General features: G+C 46.0%; 1 protein-coding gene across 1 annotated transcript; it reads right to left on the reverse strand.

Moving 5' to 3' along the window:
- Positions 1 to 5,991: 5,991 nt before the first annotated feature.
- Positions 5,992 to 12,353, reverse strand: LOC135987688 (cystatin-F-like). Its single transcript, XM_065632748.1, has 4 exons — positions 12,278 to 12,353; positions 6,969 to 7,141; positions 6,544 to 6,660; positions 5,992 to 6,069 (listed from the first exon to the last, which is right to left on the reverse strand). Exons 1-4 carry the CDS (start codon positions 12,351 to 12,353, stop codon positions 5,992 to 5,994), a joined length of 444 nt encoding a protein of 147 aa, XP_065488820.1.
- Between the last annotated feature and the right edge of the window lie 1,197 nt (positions 12,354 to 13,550).

A 13,550-nucleotide genomic window follows, 5' to 3' on the forward strand; every position in this document is an offset into this window, starting at 1 on the left:
CTATGGGGAGCAGTTTGCCTACATACAGCAAGTCAGTGGTGAAGGCAAGTGCTGTAGCACAAAGGAAGCTGAGCTGATGCCTTGAGCACTTGGGTTCTCTGTTGGCACTGGTGTCTCGCAGGAGTTTGGTCACTACTTCTCCTCTCTGGCTGGTGGTGTGGGTTCTTTGCCGGCCAGACTTCTCCAGCTGCACAGAGTGAATACGGCTGCATTAGAAATAACTGCAGGCAGACAAAAGGCAGGCTCTGCACTGACCTATGGGCAGGAGGTGAATTCTGGGAGTAGGGTTCAGAGGCAAGCAGGAATTCATGCCCATAAAAGTCTTTATTAGTCTCTCATGTCTTGCACTTGCCTGCCTGTTGGTGTCCACTTCAGGCAATAGAAATTTTTCATTGTTCTTGTCCATAAGTAGCTGAATAGCTCTTGGTCTAAATGAGTTTGTCTAAAGATTAAGCCTTTAGACAGTGTGCAGTTCTTCTCATTTTAATTTCTCAGAATGAATAAAGCCTGCCTGTCCAGTCTCTACAAACAGTGAGAGTTCAGCAGGTACAGGTCTAGTCAGACAGCAGTTCCCTTAAATACAAAGACCACTGAAGTCTGTAAACACTGAATGTAAGCTGTGCTAGGTGGCATAACTTAATGTCATTCTGAGCAACAACCTTTGCATAATGATAGGCTGCTTAACCAGGCCATTGGTATTTCATTTGTCACAAGAACCTTAACATTTCATTTTAGCTGGAGCTTTATGGACATAAATATGGGGTCAGTCGTCGTCTCAGAGGGAGGTGATCTGACTGTCTCATGTATTTTGATACTGACCAAAAACTTGTCTGCAAGGTTTTTCAGTGCAGTGCTTGGCCCAGCAAGTTGGAGCTCAACCTGAAGTAGAGTGGGATGGTGGCACATGAGGCACCATGGTCCAGGAGAAGGTCGGCATGCGTGATCTTTCTTGGTGAGAAAGATGTCTGGCTCAAGATTGCCAATGTCTCCATGGCCACTAATATTGAAAGGAGGCCAGTTACCACCATGGTGGCTGAAACATTGACGGGGGACCAAAGTAGAACTGCGGTAGCAGGTAGAGGTGTCCTTGTGCAGCTTAAGGATCTTCTGACATGTATCTGAATGCAGGGTCTGCATACCTTCAATCCAAGGAGACCCAAAGTCTGCAGAAGTTGAAAGGAGTAACTTCCCTGAGCTCAGATGGTGTTGGCTCCCATTCCTGGTGCTGTGCTGGATCCTGATATTCCATCTTTTATATGCAGAAGTGGGGTAGTCATCTGTAGAACCCAGAAGAAACAGGTTGACTGACACAGACCTCTTTCATTACTGAGCTTAAGGAGTGCTTAAGAACAGTATTTTCATAGAAGCTCAGGTGCTTTTAATCCCCTGATGGTTCCTGAAATGCAGAGTACTCCTCTCAGAGTAGTGCAGCAGCATCAAAATGCCTGTGGAACAAACAAACTGGCACAAACTCTTCTTGGTGCTTCTGTGAAGACTGCCTTTACTGGCTTGTTCTGCTTCCATAGAAGTGTGAGTCAGTGGCACGTTCAGTTTACCATGGATGGTGACACATCTGCCTTGAGCAATGGGGAAAGCTGGAACAAGTCAGGCTTGGAAAAAAACAGCTCTGTCTCTTGCTTGATGATATCATTGCAGGAACATGACACCTTTGCAGCTCTGAGGCTGGCTCTTCTCCGGTATGGATGTACCCTTTTTCTCTGAAAATAAGACCTACCCCAAAAATAAGCCCTAGCATGATTTTCCAGGATTTTTGAGGATGCTCAAAATATAAGCCCTACTCCAAAAATAAGCCCTAGTTACGGTTCATTTTAAAAGTAAATTTAAATAGTGTCCAGGCAGCTCTACATGTAAAAAAGTAGTAAGTTTTGGAGCAAAAACTAATGTAAGACCCTCTCTTATTTGGAGGGAAACAGGGTATTGCCCACACTGGAGGAAGCAGGAGCATTTACAGCAGTATCCAAAGATCTTGTCAGGGCAAGATTGGCTTTTTTGGTGACAGGAGAAAGGGGCTGTGGCTCCCTAAGAAGGAGGAAACTCTCTCTGCACAACTCCCAGAGCCTGAGTGTGCTTCCTGTGTCTTACTCACACTTCTTTTGGGACAGACTACAGGATATAGAATTGGAGAACAGTGTCTGGTCTCCTGAAGGTCTTGAGGAAGTCTTTGCTTTAGCGTAAAGCCCTGGAGTAAAACAGCCTAAGGAAAAGGAATTGAGCTGGAGTGCACCACAGCTGTGCATTTTCAAGGCAGGTTTTGTTTGGCCATGTTGGTGGAACAGATGTTTCTGCATGGCACAAGTGTCAGGAAGATTTTGCTGAAGTTATTTAAAATGCTATTCCACAGCTAACTGCCCTGTCCCTTTTCTGGAGCAAACTTCTCTCATAGTAGGGCTACTGGAAGATAACTCATGTATGGCCCTGACACGTATACAAAGGTTGGTATCTCAGTGTAAACATCTGATGAAAGTGATTGCAAAGCCTTGGTGTAAATCCGATTCCTTTAAATCTGAGTCTGCTTTGTGGCAGTAACCTTTGCAGATGAGATAATAACCTCCTAAGCTTCTGGGTCTCTCTGCTCTGTCACTTAGACCTTCTCATCTAGCTTGCTTAGAAATCAGTGCTGTAAAAGAATAAGCACATGGGGCAGCTCATTTTGCTGCTCTGAGGTACGGACTGAAAAATTGAGCAGTAAGTGATTGTAGTTAGCCCTGTACAAGTTTGAGGTCTCCTTATCTAGCTGCTGCTGGTTAAACCTCGTCTTGGTTCTGTGCGCTGCATACATGCCTCCCCCAGCTGTCAGTGGGTCCTGGAAGTCAGTCAGGTTGTGAAATTCGGTACAACTGGTATAGAAAGGCCTTCCAGGTCCTTAACATGGAGCTGCTGACATGAAGAGAATGCAAAGTGAGGAGTCTGTTAGTCAGCAATGCTTCCTATTTTAGTGGTAGGCAGTTTGTTCCCTGTGCAATTTGAGAAGTAGGAATGCGAGAGGAAATATTTGCATAGCAAAGCTTTTGAGCAAATGGCAGATCTCTGTCTGAGAATCACTGGGCACTGTGAAGCTCTGGTGGAATGCAGCCTGTGTAGCACTGTGTGCGTGAAGGTCTCCTCAGCGTGCGGCCTGTCCCTCCGTGTGCAGACCATTAGGGAACTCTTTTTCAGATGAAGCTGAGTATCCTCATATGCAGATGAACCAAAACAGTATGTCATGCACTGGGCCCAGTACTTCCAGGATACTGGAGAAAGATCTGAAGCTGAAGGAAGCCACTCCTTCAGCTTGTTTGTAGCACTCCTGTGTGAACCCATACCTCTGAAGCACCAGCTTTGCTTGTCCCAGAACCTCTTAATGTCACTGCTGGGATTGTTGCTTTTTCTCCAGCATCTGGGGCTGGTAGGAACAATTTTCTCTTCTCCCCTTTTGCCCTAAATCTTTACTAGAAAGATTTATTTTTATTTAATTGCCTTCGTAGCCTGGAACAGACGTCAGAGCCTCAGCCAGCTCTGCAAGGATCTGAACTCCCTGGAGTGAATTGGTAAACAGTTAACCTTGTAAATTCTAGGAAAGGAGCAAAGACATTGGCTTTTTGACTGCTGCATGTCATGATGATTAAATGGTATTTATCTCCAGTTCTTTAGGTCAGTGCTAGCAGTGTCCTCCTGCTGCAAGATGAGCTCATTTGGCTTTAGCTCTGCTCCTTTCTTTGGTGCTCATAACTCTGTTAGCTGGAGGGGATGATGGATGCTGCTATTTCAGTGTGACTTTCTTGCTATAATGTTACAGTAAACACATTGCCGCAGCTGTAAACATAAGGCTAATCTGTCTTTCTTAGAAGGTGCTTGTCTCCTTTCCCACTGTGTTGGTTGCAACGAGCTCATGTGTTGCAGTAAATGCTACCAACAGTTTTACATAAAACATGCTTCCGAACAAGCCTGTTTGGATAGAGTGGTCCAAAAGATCTTGCTGCGTTTTCCTTGAGAGAACAGCAAGAGCATGTTGGGTTTGTCAGCCTGAATAATGCCAGGTTCACCTGGCTTTAACTTTTGTTTCTTTGACAAACGCGGAATTGACTCTGTGAGGTGACTGAGATGAAGCCCTTTGTGCCAGGGGCTTGAAGGGTCACACATGGGAGACTATTCTGTGATGTGCTTACTGCCTGCATGACTCTCTGCACAGACCTAAGCTGATCTCACCCCCAATGTGGCATGTAGAAAGGCCGATGACATCTGTTACTGAGCACCAGGCTGTCCTGCTGGCTGAAGGAAGAAACAGGGATCTGTTCAGCCTGTTCTGGGCCCCGGCTGTCTGGAGCGTACTGCCTGGTTGGAAGCCTTTGGCATTGTGTGAAGCACCCAGCTGAAGCAGAAAAGGGACTGAGAACATTGCTAACCCCTTTGAGATGCAAAGAGCCGCTGCTCCTGGCTCCTATTGCCCTCTTACAAACTTAGCTGTGGCTTGGCTTTCCTGCTTTGTGGACAGCTTCAGCCACCAGAGTTGGCTTTCTTTGACATCTGGCTGTCAATGGTGGCTTGTGTGATGGATGAATGTAGCACCATACTACATCCATCTGTGGCCCTACTGGTGCTTTCATTTGAGCACTTTTTTTTTCCCTGCTAAGACACTGCTGCCCCCAAAGGTAAGGTGAAGCACAGCTGCCTTTCCAGCAGTGGATGCTTAATTTGAACTGCTGCTGGGCAACCTGCTCATCAGAAGTGATGTTTCTGAAGCAGAACTTGAGACTTGCCCAGCCTGCAAAGGTTTGCATTGGGATTACTTGGAGCAGAGACCTCAGCTATGCTGTTAATAGAACCACCTGTCTTAAGATCGCTGGACCTTGGCCTGGAGCCTTTCACTGGCCTTTCTTGACTGAATGGTTGTTATGAAGGCTGAAAGTGCAGGAGTTGCAATATTGCTGCAGAAAGGCAACAACTATCAGAAGAAAAGGGGTGTTTGTGGAAAGAAAGTGTTAGGTCAGGGTCCTATCCATTTAAAAGTGCTGGTCTGTGTATAACTAAACATTGCTGTTTTAAGGGAGCAGTTACCCATATCTTTCCAAATAAGAGCCTTAGCCCAATGTAAGCAATAATCTGCCCATGTATGAAGAGTGAAGGCTGAAGGAATGGTAGATGTCCACTTAGAGCAGACCATCATTCTATTAAACTTAGGTATAAACTGTGGTCCGACAGAAATTAAATGTCTTATATTAGCTGGAATGAAACTACATTGTTTAACCTCAGCAAAAATATGCTTTGGGAATATGATTGGATTTGTCTTGACATTTGCCATGATATCCTTTCATAGTATAGATTAGCTTTTGATTAAAGTAGAAGCACTAGAGTGTGTCATTTCTGGCCTGTGAGTGTGTTTTAAGACAACCTTATCTCTACTCTTGTCTTGAAGAAAGAACAAATCTACCTCACACATTCCTGGCAGATACGTCTAACCTGTTCTCTAGCACTGGAGACTCTTAAGACTTTTTTGTTTGGTTGGTTTTTTTCCCCGTGGAACTGTGTCTGTATCCCCAGGCAAAATATCTCATTGTTATAAACCTTTCCTTGGTGTTGTTGTCACATGTGCTGTGCTTCAGACTTGCTAACATCATAGCTGCATGAAAATTCATCACAGAATAAAGCAAGTCCAACAGAGCTTCCTAGGTGTTTTCACACTGCTTGGAAACTTCAACCAGAGGATGGATGGTGCTCTGCTGAATGAATGACAACACACTCTCATCTGCAGTTTAGTTTTAGAAAAACAGATGTACAACTGGATAGCAATAAATTCAGTCAAGGCAGGTCTTGTCTTTGTCACTCAGATTTTGAGCATCTTTCTCAGGGAGAAAAACAAGCATGTGCTTTGCAAGAAAAGCTTTGCAGTGATTCTGTACAGCTGTTTCCCACTTCAGTTTTGGCCTCAACAGCAAGGAAAAACTCGTGGTGGTGGTAGATCCCCAAAGTCAGGCTTTCATGGGGGAAGGTGAGTCAGCGACAGAGAGCAACAGGGACATGTGCTTTGTGTAACCAAGGCGTTATCCAGACCTCAAAATAGCATCTCAGCATCTACAAATAAAAGGAGTATTGGTGACAAAGTTTAGGTGGCTGCTGGTTGGTCTCAGCATTGTGGGCCATGATGGGACAGAACACCATCTTTTTGTCTTCACCCTTTATCCTGTGAAAAGTACTGCTTGCTAGGTAATCATACTTTAGTTGGAAAGCCCCTGTAAGGATTTCCCCCACCCAGGAAATCTCTCTATTTAGCATGTACTCTACTTTTGCACAATTTTACTCAGTAATCCAGGAAAATGGGCTTGATGGCTCTGTCTGGTTCCACTCTTTGCAGACAGGAGCTGGCCCTGGATGCATGAGAGGTACCACACTGCTTATACTGGTCACCCTGCCTCAGCTAGCTCTGCACAGAGGAAGCCTGTACATCTGAGGGGACAAGGCAGAGCTGGTCTGAAGGTGACTATCTAGCTAGAGATGGCCAAGAATGACCTGCAGTTACTGGGTACCCCAAAGGAATTGGACACATACCTGTTGCAGGTTTTTTTTCCACTGGAAGTTACAACTGTCCAGGCTGCAGTGCTCCCTCTTCTCACACACAGTGCGTCCAATTTCCACATGGAGCATGTATTTCAGCCCTCTGACAATCTAGAGAAAATAGTTTCATTCTTTAAAGTAAGGGCAGGGAAAAGGGATGTCAGAATTTTGGCTAAGAATTAAGTGCCACATCTGTGAATTGTGTGTGGTGGTGTGGACAGAAGTATTTTATGTTGAATTACTGGGGAATGGGGGCCCTCCTGTGAAGCAGTTGAATGGGATAGAGGGACATGTGCTGTTTATCTTTAGGCATGCATAGCAATTCTGAGAAGGATCAGGGCTCCCATGTCTTGTGTGCTGTGTAGGAGGGTCAATGGTAAATGGTTTGGAGGACCCCCAGAACTCTGGGCTCTTCTTACCTGTACCATGGCTCTGTTTATTTGTGATTCCTTAAACAGAAAGAGGTCATTGGAACTGTTGTTGTATCTGTAAACCCCAAAGCGAGCTGCCTTGCGGACCCCAGGATTGTCAGTGTTCACTGGGACAGGGGAGCCAGGTTTCATGGTCGAATGAGGTGGCGGTACATACATAGCTGAAACAACACAAAATGTGAGTGCAAAACACATCAGGTGCCTGAAGGAGTGGGAGTTTCAGCCCTCTGAAACAATGCTAAACCTTCTTACTTGTCCCATGCACTTGTGCTTAGAAGGGCTCTGCTCATATCCATTATAAAGTAGTTTTCCTTTATGTGTTTGAAATGGTGAAACAATCCTGTGGAATGAAGTGACAGAAAGACACTGCTAGAAGTGGTAGCAGAGCTCAAACTGACTTAGAAGAAGCCAGGGTTATCATAAATATTATTTAGAATGTCTCTGCTATGGCTCCCAACTTGTAGAAGGTCCAACTTTGAATATAGTTATGAAGCTAGATCATGTTGTCAGGAGTACAGCATAATTTTGATAATGTATCAAACACTGGCTGGCAGAGCCCTGCTGTTCCTGGTTGGCATGCCAAGTTTAACTTGCAGACATAAGTCTTTCCCACCCCCCTTTAATCCTTTGAAGGCATCATAAAGTTTTTATTTAGGGGAATTTTGGTCGTGATAAAGGTAGGGGGAAAGACACCCTCTCTCTACATATTGACAAAGGAGAGTGTATCCCTGTTCTCCAACTGGGCAGGGAATGGCCTGGGGCAGAACTTGGACTCCACTGTCCTGGAGAATGAGCTGCTTTGGGTCTCGAAGTGCTGTTGTCCTGACGCAAGTGACAAGGACCATCTTATTATCACAGCCATGAAGTGGAGGAACAAGGTATGTAGGAAATGGAGACTGGGGGGTGGAGCAGGGAGCCCAAGAGCTTTCAAGCTCGGGCAATTCTTTCTACACAGTCCTTATTACTATATATTCTTACTTGGTTGTATAGCTATGCCTTGCTTGTTTTTTCAGTAATTTAAAAGAAGCTCAAAGCTTACAATTGATGTCATTATTTCCTCCTGTTTTACATTTGCCTTCCCCTCCATTTTCCCCTTTCTGCAATAGAAACAAGAGAAAGAAATGCTCATCTTGCGCAAGTTCCTGTGCAGCCACTGATGCCAAGACCTGCCGGTGCAGGATGCAGCCCTTAGAGTTCATGTGCTGTGTGTGTAGGCAGTGAGCCTGTGGTACATGTACACACAAATGTGTGCACAGAGCTTCTACTAAATTTGCTGTGAAAGTCAAGCTTTTTATCACCTCCAGGTTTTTTTCATAGCTAGATATCTCATAGAGGGATGCATGGAGCATAGACTCTGTTTTTAAGCCAGTTTGTACTGCGAAAACCCAAGCAGAAGAGGGAGGGGCAACCTGATGACCCAGAGTTTATTTAAAAAAATAAAACAAAATCCCAGCATTGCATGCCATCATTGCCATAGAAGGCTGCAAAAATTCAGCTTTCGGGTTGCTGACGTATGTCCTAGTTACACCATCACATCCTGCCCCACAGGTGGTAATGGCTGCACCCCCTTGTAACAACTGCTCAGGGATTAAAGTGTTGACCTGCAAAGGAGAGACTCAGTTCCACGTCCTTCCTCAACCCAAGGATAGAATCACAGAATAATTTTGGTTGGAAGAGACCCTTAAGATCATCAGGTCTAAACATAACCTAAATATAGCACTAAATCCTGTCCGTAAGAGCCTCATCTATGTCTTTTAAACACCTCCAGGAATGGCGACAACCGCTTCCCTGGGCAGCCTGTTCCAATGCCTGACAACCCTTTCTGTGAAGAAATGTTTCCTAATATCCAATCTGAACCTTCCCTGGTGCAACTTGCGGCCATTTCTTCTTGTCCTATCGCTTGATACTCAGGAAAGAAGACCAACCCCCTCCATGCTGCAACCTCCTTTCAGGTAGTTGTAGACAGCAATAAGGTCTCCCCTCAGCCTCCTTTTCTCTAGGCTGAACAGCCCCAATTCCCTCAGCTGCTCCTCATCAGACTTGTGCTCCAAGCCCTTCATCAGCTTCATCACCCTTCTCTGCACTCTCTGCAGCACCTCAATGTCTTTCCTATAGTGAGGGGCCCAAAACTGAACACAGTATTTGAGGTGCAGCCTCACCAGTGCTGAGTACAAGGGAGACGATCACTTCCCTAGTCCTGCTGGCCACACTGTTCCTGATACAAGCCAAGATGCTGTTGACCTTTTTGGCCACCTGGGCACACTGCTGGCTCATATTCAGATGGCTGTTGATCAACACCCCCTAGATCCCTTTCTGCCAGGCAGCTTTCCAGCTGCTGTTCCCCGAGCCTGTAGTGTTGCATAGGGTTGTTTTGACCCAAGTGCAGGACCTGGCACATGTTGAACATCGAACAATTTGCCTCAGCCCAATGATCCAGCTGGTCAAGATCCCACTGTAGAGCCTTCCTATCCTCCAGCAGATCAACACTCCCACCTAACCTGGTGTCATCTGCAAAATTGTCCAAATGTCCAAATTCATGTCTCGTCCTGGCTGATACCCCAGCTACCTTACTGACCCCCATGTTTTCTTGCAGGTGGGAGCTGAGAGACCCAGACCAGGTGTCTGAGAGTAGTAGATGTTCTGCAAGTGGCTTTGTGTCTGGTGTGGAGATGACAAACTTTCCTGACCCATGTCTCTGATCAGTGCTGGGACTGGGTGTGCAGCCAGTGCTGGGCAACATGGTTTGTTGTTTTGTTTTGGTTTTTTACCTAACAACCCAGAATCTGCTTCTGTATGGGATGATATTTTCCCACAACAGCAAGGGTGGGATTCAAGAGTCATGGAAACTCATGACTATGCAGCCTAGGGCTGAAGGTATTTCTCAGGCACTTCGTCTTTTCTAGTGCTTAGTTCATGGGTAAGACTTTCTAGACCATCTCTTTATCCTCTTGTCCTGAAGGGGGACCCCCCTGCCTGGGGGTTAAGGTGGTGGGATCCACACGAGGACCATGCAGGACCTGCCTGAAGTCAGAAAGGAAGCTTGGGGCAGAGCAGGGCCTTGATTTAGGCCTCGCCTATGAGGCCGGCTGTCCTTTTCCTCCAGGATGCAGTGCTTTTCCCTGTGCCGTCAATACCAACTCAATAGCTTATAGGAATAAGATTTTTCCTGAGCTCACCTAGCAACTGAGACAGGTTGCCAGGCTGAGAGCAGGTCACTGGCTTGGGCTCTTCTGGCTGATTTCCAGGACCTTGCTGGAATCTGTGCTCTTATGCCTATTGGAAAGCCAGATGTGGCAGTGATGAGAGTGTTGATAGTAAATACCATCCCTTGTAAGTAGGAGGAGATAACTGCAGTCTTTTTAAATCTTAGCACAAGTTCCCTTTGTGGCTTAATAGCTCTCAACACCTCTTGAGTCACGGTGATGTCTTTTTTAGGCGTGGGGTGGCAGGGTGAGCAAGGTTGGCTGAAGTAACACTGTGTGTACAGGAAGAAAACTATGAAACTCAAAGCAAGAGTCTGACTCTGAAGTGCCCTTGTTCCTGACTCCAGCTCCTGGTGGATCCAGCAGTGTCACACATGGCAAGGCCTCTGAAATGCAACATCTGGAGAGGTGGGTTCACAGTATTGCAAGCTGGACCACGTGTTGTAGATAGGTAGCAGGCTGGTACTACACTGTGCATTGCAGGCAGATGGTAGGCTAGTATATTTTTGCCTCAACCTTCACCAAGAGGTACTGGGCATTTCACCTCCTTCACCTATTGCAAGTCAGTGGTGAGAATTATTCATACCAGACCAAAATAGATATAAAATCTAGTGAGCCCTTGTGAGAGAACTTTAGCCCCCTGTTTTCTTCTGGTGACCCAGATTCCTCAAGGCTAGGATTTGTTTTTCTTGATGTGCTTTGATTCTCGTTCAAGGCAGTCATTGTATGGAGCACACACTCATCTGAAATCTCTTTTGCTGTTTGGAATAGTTTTCACCACTGAATTTCCAAACCCCAGATACTCTCTGATGTGAGTAGTTGTGATGTTCTTCAGCCTTTCCTGATGGCTTCTTCCTTAGCTTGGCCCTTAAGGGCCATTACCTTAAAAAGTTGAATGTGTGTAAGGTGATGGCCCCACTCCAAGAGCAAAGCCCAGAGGGTCAGATAACAGTGCAAGGCTCTAGGCAAACCAATACTGGTGAAACACTTGTAGTCCAGGCCTGGATGGGAACAGAGGCACTGCATGATCTGGCCAGGTACCTGTAACACTCAGAGGCTCAGAGAATGTGATCTCACAACCTGGGAGAAACAGCTCTTACTGCTCCACAAGGAGATGCTTATGTCCAGAGAACTTGTATTTCAGAGTCCATCCTTGCTTCTGGATTTGGAAATGCAAAGAGAGAGCAGAAAAATCTGTCCCTTCTGTGAGATGGCAGTAAGGTAGACTGTTTTTCTTACTCCGAGTTAACATCATCTCGCAGAGATGAGTTGAATGTTTTATTAAAAGGTCCTCTCTTCTACTTTCCTCATTAAGGAATAATTTTGGGGCCCTATTCCCGCAGTATGAGAAAACAATCCAGTGGATGCTCTCTCCCAGTCTGCAGCAAAGCACACAGGCAGATTACAACAGGTTGCCTTTTTTTTTTTCCATGGGTTGCTTTCAAAATCTCCCCATTACTAGGAGCAAGGCTATGCTTTATCTGTACATTTAAGATGCAGCAGAGTTCCTGTACACTTCTGCAACCCCCAAAGGAAACCACAGCTGAAACAAAAAGCTATTGGCTAACCAGACACCATCCCTGAGTGCATTAGTACTTTCTGTATATGGGAGCCAAAGTAAAACTGAAGCAAAGCTAAAACCTTCAGAAGGAAAACGTTCCTGTCTGCAGCTCCCATTCTAAAGATTTAAGGCCAGCTGCAATCAAGAGAGTTTCCTTGCTCAGCAAAGAAAGAAACAATATGGAGTAGTGTTTCATTAAAGTCAGATAATCGGCACTCAAGTTCCCATCTGTACTTAGCAGTCAAATTGTTACCCACAGTCTTTAGATTTAATAATCAAGGTCATGCAGAGTTTAAGCCCTGACAAATAAGTTAAAACCATAAGTTGACTTTAAAATCCTTAGATGATGTCCCTAGATAATGTCATTTGCTACAAGAGGAGAAAGTCTTTAAGCAGTTCAAGTTTCAGCTGCAGCCTGAACCCTGCAGCACAGAGCCAGCACGGGCAGCAGCCAGAAAAGGGCTGTTATCTACTAGTACATTAGAAAGCAGCACTCACAGGACAAAGGAGTAGGAATTATTTTCCACTCTTACCATCTGAACTCCTGGTGAAGCCCCAGAGTGCACAACAGCAGAGTGTGGCGAAACTGCAGGTGAAGTTCACTGCCATCTCCAGTACTTCAGAAGAGGAGCCTGCCAGTGAGATGAGTGATGAGTGAGACAAGTGATGGCCCTGCTTCCTGCTAGGGGAAGATGTGCGTCTTTGGGTGTTCTTATTGGCTGGGAGGGGAAAAAAAAAAAAACACACAAAAAACCACCACAACAGCCTGAACCCCCCTGAATCATTGCAGCTCTGATGCAGACTTTGTTTTCTGCTGATGACCATATGCCTTGAAGCCCAGCTGCAAAGCTCTGGCTTGGTGATAACAGCACCAGTCCTGCATCAGACAGGGGTTGTGCAGAAGCATGTGTGGTGTAACACCGGAAAGTGGTGTGGGAGTGAGGAGAGTAACAGTCATGTGCTTTAAGACTCATGGGGAAATTTAGTCCTCAAGAAATGGGCAGCGAGCCCTGGGGATGTAGTTCTTGACCTGTGTATGGGCATCTGTGGGGGAAAAAGCCTGACATAAGATGGGATCAGTGCCTTGCTTCCCCTGACATGGAGATGTGGGGTTTGGGTGAGGGAGACAGGGAGCTTTTAGGGGTACCTCCCCAAGGGGGCTGTGTGGAACAGAGCCAGTAGGAAGAGGCTTTTGGTTTCGGTGGCGGAGAACACTGTGCCCCACATTTATAAAAGGTGTTTTGACAACAGGAAAGGGCTGCGTTAAGCTCAGAGGACGTGAAGTTTTCTCTAGGTGCCCTCCAGGGAGCAAGAGAAACACGGAGAGATGGGTCATTTGGCTCTCTGTAACTTTTCAGGTCTGGGGTTGGATTTCCCAGGGTCAATGCTTGGTTTCCAGACAGATCCTCTCCAGGCAGTCTCGGCCCATGCTGAGGAGCTTGCAAGTCTGGGGCAAGGACTTGGTTGCTAGACCTTGTGGTACACCTAAATAACCAGCTGCCAGACTCAGGAGACTAGGAGATGACCTGAACTCATCACTGAAGGGCTGGAAGCTGTGGATCTCGGTCTGCGTATGTGCATTTGTTTCAGGTGAGCAGGAAGGTGGTAGTTGCCTTTCACTTGCCCCAGCAATGAACTCTGTGCCTTTCTGAGCAAAGACTGCCTGAAAGTTCTAATGCAGGGCAGTGTGGGTGGTACATAAGAAGCTGGAAGAAAATAATTTCAGTGTTGCCTGTAGGAAGGGTTTAGGTAAACCCTCTGTTGAAACATCCCGCCAAGAAGGAATGGGGCAGGCATGGTGAGTCG

The sequence above is a fragment of the Caloenas nicobarica genome, chromosome 3, assembly GCF_036013445.1.
Source record: "Caloenas nicobarica isolate bCalNic1 chromosome 3, bCalNic1.hap1, whole genome shotgun sequence".
Taxonomy (NCBI): Eukaryota; Metazoa; Chordata; class Aves; order Columbiformes; family Columbidae; genus Caloenas; species Caloenas nicobarica.